At 30.4% G+C, this 6831-nt stretch overlaps 2 protein-coding genes across 2 annotated transcripts; both read right to left on the bottom strand.

Moving 5' to 3' along the window:
• Window positions 1-1728: 1728 nt before the first annotated feature.
• Window positions 1729-4193, bottom strand: LOC115034770 (putative nuclease HARBI1). The gene is made up of 7 exons (XM_029492198.1): window positions 4136-4193; window positions 3839-4000; window positions 2861-2999; window positions 2537-2675; window positions 2085-2404; window positions 1847-2021; window positions 1729-1779 (listed from the first exon to the last, which is right to left on the bottom strand). The coding sequence occupies exons 1-7, from the start codon at window positions 4191-4193 to the stop codon at window positions 1729-1731; spliced, it is 1044 nt and encodes a 347-aa protein (XP_029348058.1).
• A 1671-nt stretch (window positions 4194-5864) lies between these two features.
• Window positions 5865-6260, bottom strand: LOC100573168 (52 kDa repressor of the inhibitor of the protein kinase-like). The gene has a single exon (XM_003240297.1). The coding sequence runs from the start codon at window positions 6258-6260 to the stop codon at window positions 5865-5867; it is 396 nt and encodes a 131-aa protein (XP_003240345.1).
• Window positions 6261-6831: the final 571 nt, after the last annotated feature.

Genomic DNA, 6831 nt, shown 5'->3' with positions numbered 1-6831 from the left:
TCAGCTACAGCCTCAGCAGTGGATGTTCAATTGGAAATTGAAGCTTCAGAATCGCTTACAGGTGTGACTGCTTACTGTTTATTAATTCATGATCGTATTGTAGAATATGTACCTTTTACTAGAGAAGTAAGAAAACTTGTGTAAATATAATTAAGAATTAATTTATAACAATAAAAAAAATATTATTTAATAATTTGTGTTTTTACTTGAAATAATTTTTTCAGTTTTAAGATTTCCTAAAAATTTGATTACGTTAAATATTTTTACGTGGTAGAATTTGGTAGACAATCAGTGTGAAATGTGTTACACGGTAAAATAAAAGTCTCCAAGGGGGACATTCCCCCTTGAAAAAAAAAAATTACCGTGGAAAAGCTGGCTGTGAACATACAAATATATACTACTATGGTTTTTTATTTGTAGACGAGGAAATAGTAATTAATGATTATGATACAGCATTTAATGATGACCAATATACAATTGTTGAAACAATAATCGGGGAGGATGAATATGAGACTGGTATGTATTCATTAATATTTTGGTTTTTATTCTAAGATTTACATCAAAGATTCTGAATCTTTTCATATCTGCCTACAATATTGAAATTTTTCACATTATTATACTTAATACGGTTAACTTCAATATTTTTAGTTATTATTTATGGATTTACGTTATAACTAGTATATTTTTTTTTTCATTTATCAAAAAATTTCAGCGAACAATAGGTCGTTAACTGCTAATTTACATAATTATTAATCATATATTATATTGCATAAATTAATTTTTCAGTGCATTTACCAAAAGACCATAATATATCTGTGACATCTATCTCACCTGTTTCGAAAAAAAGAAGTCCAGAAAGTCTTAAATTGCCTGAAAAACAGATCATAAAAACATTGGATAACCAATCTGTGACTGATAGTATTCAAGAAACTGGGAAAAACATTGTTCGTAAAGATGCATCAATCAAAAAGGTTTATGAAGGGCTTAAACAATTGACAACCAAACATTTATTACATGCTGAAGGCAAAGAAAAAGTTACAGAGACTTTAAACTCATTAACATTGCAGAAAGCTCAATTAAAATTAAAAACAACAGAAATTGAAAATAATATAATTATTTTGAAACAAGAAGCAGACAAAAAACAGTATGATTCCGAAAACAGGCAAAACAACTTAAAAGAACAGATTTTAGAATCTGAATTGAAACAAAATAAAATGAAAGAAGCTATTCTTTTAAAACAATTAACAACTTAGCTGCAATTGTAGATTACAGCTAAATAAGTATTGAAGTTGTTTTATTTTTATTTTTTGAAAACTAAAGAGTTTAATGTATGTTAAAGTTTTATTTTGTTGCACTAAAATGTTGTGTTCTATATTAATTTTAATTTTATTTTAGTATAATATAAGTATTATGTTTCATACCTTTACAAAAAATAACAATATACTGTTAATTAAAATATAAATACAAATATATTTAATCAAAATTCTTTTTTATTTAAGAAAACACATGGTTTATTAAATTTGATCTAGCAGCATTTCCCAACTGTCGAGTAGGAATTGATGGTAACTCTTCAAACAATTCATTATCAACTAAATTATCGTCTTCTAATGGTATCTCATCTTTTTGTAGTAGAAGGATATTGTACAAAACAGCTGTAGCAACTATATTGTTCATGGTAGTACTCAATTGTGTGCGAATTCCTATGGCTAGTACAGGAAATCTTCTCTTTCAAACTCCAAATAAACGTTCAACAACGTTTCTTGTGCCAATTTGAGCTTTCTAATATGAAAATAATAATATTATATATTTTGATAAGTTCCAATAATGTTGTTATTATAATAGGTACTTGATATTTCCGTTCAGCATCAGTTCTTGGGTTCAAAAGAGGGGTCAGGAGATAACTTCTACATGGATAACCACCATCTCCAAGTAAAAAGGTATTTCCGAATTCATTGTTTTCAAATTTCGCACGTATAAAACTGTTATCAAATATAGTGCTGTCATGAACAGATCTAGGCCATCTAAATAAACAAGTTATATAATTATACAATTAATTGAAATATAATTTAAAAGTTCATATTTACCTAGCTACAATATTCATAATTTTTAATTGGCTATCACATATGGCTTGAATATTTAATGAGAAATATCCTTTACGGTTGCGGAACTTCTCTCCAATATCATTTTTAGGTGATTGTATTCTTATATGCGTACAATCAATAGCGCCGATAACTCTAGGAAACCCATGTAATTTATAAAATCTTGCTTGGATTTGTTGAAGTTGGACAGTATTGTTAGGAAATTGAATATATTGTGGTCGTAACTGTGCAATTTGTAAAGAAACACGTTTGACAATTCTACAAACAGTAGCTTTGTGTACATGGATATGATCACCCAAAACAGCCTAAAATTATACATGTTATTATGTAAGTATACTTGTCAGGCATTTTCTGTTGATTTACTATACATTTTAAATACATATATATCTGTATATAGGTATATCTAATAAATATTTATGCTTATGAAAAATACAAACTTGAAATGTTCCCGTAGCATAATAACGGAGAGCAATTAAAATCTGCACTTCAGCTGATAGGGAGAAATTTCTCAGAGTTTTATGTTCAATATTTTCTCCAATCATGTGCAAAAGTATCATGAACGTTTCTTTGGATAATCTATTAGTTTATAAAATATAAAAAATGAATAAATTATATAATAAATTTAAATTTAAATAAATACTAAATTGTGATAAATGATAAATTAATTTACTTATTAAAAGTACGTTGGACAATATACTTTATGAAACATTGGAACTTGCGGGGGATAAAGGCAAAGAAGAAGAAGAAACATAGGTACTTACTTAAAGCGAATTTTAAAGTCAAAATCATCATAATCTTCGAGAGGATTTGACCGAACCCGAAATCGTCTCGGCGATGGAAGATTAATCAATATGTCAAACAACATATTATTATCATCAGACTCATCTGATGAAGATGAGGCTGATGTTAATGACATTTTATTAACAAAAATAAAAGATTAATTTATTACAGTATAATTCAGTAAATAATAATGTACCAGTCACGATTTAAGATAGTATGGTTGCCCATCGACCCATTAGAAAAATGTTATCACACGGCATACGGTTTGAATCGAAAAGTCACGTGATCTACGGGGACCCCCGCATACAGCGCTCATATTGGTTCAAATTAAAACTAATAAAAATTGTTATGTTATACCTATATACAATAAAAATATATACAGAGTGTTCCAAATTTCGTGTGACAAAAGACCGAAATTTGGAAGACCCTGTATAATGATCATATTATATTATAAATTATAAAATAGTCCACTAGAAGTGCTAGTGCCCGGGGTCCGATTTAAATCCAATGCCGTCTTATCATAGCTCGTTGGGCAACCATACTATCTTAAATCGTGGTACCAGTAAACAGTACAAATCACAATACTCAACTTATCACGAAAATGTCACGTTTTTTTGTGATAAAAAAAATATAATTACCTAAATGATAAGGTAAAGAGTTCTGCAAATTATACAGAACCGAAATCGGATCTCTAACTTATCGATTCAATAACTATGTTTTTGATAACAGCTATCATATTTACGTAACTGTTTTCAATTTTACGGAACCGATAGTCGTCTATCGGTTCCGTAGAGTTTTATGCAACCCGGCACTAGTAATTAAGTTGTTTTCTTATCACAATTATTAAATTAAAAAATATGTACTATATTCAATATAAATAGTTTGTTACCTATGTCAATGTGATTTTGCATTTGCCGTATTGTTTTTTATATTTTCTCTTAAACATCTTTTTTTGGTACATCTTTTCCTAGATGGCATTTCACTATTTGATGATCGACCTGCTTGAATTCGTTTGACACCTGTTTTTATCTGACTTATTATTCTTGACCGCGATGTTGGTTGGATTCCTATTACTTTGCCTCGACGTAATACGCTAGCAGAAATTTCAGATAATTCTGAAACTGTAGTAATTCCACCAAGTTTTTTGTTTAATAGTTTTATTTTGTTTAAAACTAATTTGTTATTGTTATTTTTTGCTATTTGTTTTATATTATTTATATTTTTAGTTAGTAATTCCAATTCAATATCCATTTCACTGTCAGTTAAAGCATTGTCATCGTTAATATTAGAATCATTTTCTAGTCCAATTTCCATATTAAATTTTTGCATACTACTATGAAAATTTAAATTATCCTTATTTTTATCTTTTTTATTTAACGTTGCACATTCAGTCTCCATCTCCGTATCCATTGTGTCCATATCCATTTTATGTAGAAACGTATGGTCAAATTTATTTCCTACAGCCAAAGTTCCTATTTCAATTCGATCATTGCCTGTCAAGATTATTAAAAGTGTCTCCAAATAAGTGTACTGCACATATATGCTTGCAAAATCGACCACCTTGACCGAATGCACAATCACAAAAAAAATTTAATTTATCGTTTTTTATAACTGTATAAAAATTATTTCCAGATGATGAATTAATTTCATAAGTTGTATCATTTTTTTTGTTTACTTCAAGTAATTTAGCTTTATTACAAAAATTTTGGAAAATAATTTCAAATTTTGTAACACGAAATGACGAAAACTTTATCAGACGCCTCTTATGATAATCCTCTAAAATTTTACAAATAAAGTCGACTAAAGCTGCCGCATTAAAAGCTTTACAACGTTCAAGAACAATGTCACATTGACATAGGTAACAAACTCTATTTATATTTAATATAGTACATATTTTTTAATTTAATAATTGTGATAAGAAAACAACTTAATTACTAGGACTAACATTATTTTATTATTATATACTTTAATACTTAAGCTGATGTATAAAAATGTGTAACTAGTGTGTAAAAAAAATATATTAATAATATTTAATTAAAAACACTAACATAATTGTATTATTATATTAATGTAATTAATTTAATTTAATACCGTTACACACTATTGTATGCTGACTACCGCTAAAGTGCTAAACTCGTGTATAAAACGGAACAGAAATTACAGCTCCGGATTATACGTTGATTTGGCACCGAGTGCTAGATTCATGTACAGAACGTAAATACGCCGCCGTGGGGCCCTGCGAAGTCCGTAAGGGCAGGAATCTCGAATTTTGAAAAAAAGATCAAGAAATTATCGTTAAATATGAAAATGTAAATAACGAAAAAAAAAAACGCGGAAAAAAAATTCGATCCGAAAAAAAATCTATTTAATACGGCCGCCGCAAATTAATTCGAATCCGGGAGGCCGGGATCGAAACCAGGACCCCGGGTCATCCGCACCTACGCCTAACCGACCTGCCTACCTACTGAGTTGAGGACTGGCGTCAAATCTGTGACCCTTAAGATGTGTCGCCGTCCCGGCGAATCGCGAACGCGGTTCGCACGTCCGCTTCGGGCGTCGGAGCGGGCGATCAGGCCGCGTCGGACGGTGGACGACCGGCTCCGTCGCCCTCGGACGTCGTAAACGCGATATTCGCGAAAAAAAATCGAACGTCCCGACGCATATATTCATGCCTGTATATAGCGATACCTACTCGACGGCGGCGCCGCGGGCCGACCGCTCTCCGCGACGTCGCTACGCCCCGGGACTCGCTGGCAGGGGCGTATTTAGAAATTTCTTATGGGGGGGGGGGGGGGGGGGCACAAACAAAAAGTTCAAATTATACACAGTTATAATTACTTATCTTGTATTTTCCCTCTCAAAAAACTGTCGTCTTTCATGACCAAATATGAAATAATCAAAATACAAGTATTTGATAGAAACAACATTTTATTAGACAAATTTAATATTTATAAAAAAACATATTTTTAAATACAATTTTGTTAGTTATAATAACTGAAGGCGTCTGGGGTGTTTATTAGCATATGTATCAACTACTTCTTCAGGTTTTATAATTATTTCAGGGTGTATATTGAGCAATGCTAATCCGTTTAATCGATTTTCTCCCATAGTTGATCTTAAGTAAGTTTTAATTCTCTTAAGTGAAGAGAATGACCTTTCAGATGTGCATGTTGTTACAGGAATAGTTGCAAATAGTATTAAAAGCCTTTTAATGTTTGGATAATAATTCATGAATGGTAAAAATATTGTTTCCATTGCAGTGGATGGAAGTTCATCTACTGGTTTTTCTTTCCATATTGCTTTCCAGGTTTTCAATTCTCCTTCTAATTCTTCGAAAGTTCCTGGTAAATCAGTTGTATACAATAATGCTGCATCTAACATTTTTGAAACGTCAATATTATTACAATACATAGGTATGAAGCCTTTTAAATTTAAAATGTTAGTATTTTTTGTATCAAATCTGTATTTAATTTCTGTTATTAATGTATCTAGATATGGATAATATACAGAAACTCTGTAATAACTCTCAGGTGTGTTTGATTCTGATGAAATATTTAAGCGATTACGCTGTTTATTTGCTATTCGTGATATCTTGACTTCAATGTTAAATCTATTAGCCAAATCTTCAGATTTTTTAAAAATATTTTTAAAGTCATTTTCGTTACGTTAATTTTTCAAAACAGTTAGAGCAGATTGTATTAAAGTTTGTGCCTCAGATATATCAAAAGTTGGAGTCTGAAGTTTCCTTGATAAAGGTAGTGTAACATTTAATCGGTTAAGGAAATATATATACAAGTACATAATTTTTAGCGTTTATTGAAACACATGCAACATGCTTATGACTTATAGTGACAAGACAACATACATACATACTTCGTAACCTAACAATATTTCATGGCTTTCAGTGAAGCAGTGTTTCCACATAACATTACCCCTTTTTTTTTTTTTAGAT

The sequence above is a fragment of the Acyrthosiphon pisum genome, unplaced genomic scaffold, assembly GCF_005508785.2.
Source record: "Acyrthosiphon pisum isolate AL4f unplaced genomic scaffold, pea_aphid_22Mar2018_4r6ur Scaffold_21007;HRSCAF=22780, whole genome shotgun sequence".
NCBI lineage: Eukaryota > Metazoa > Arthropoda > Insecta > Hemiptera > Aphididae > Acyrthosiphon > Acyrthosiphon pisum.
Note: the sequence above shows the minus strand (reverse complement) of the source record. Positions and strands in the feature narration are given on the sequence as shown.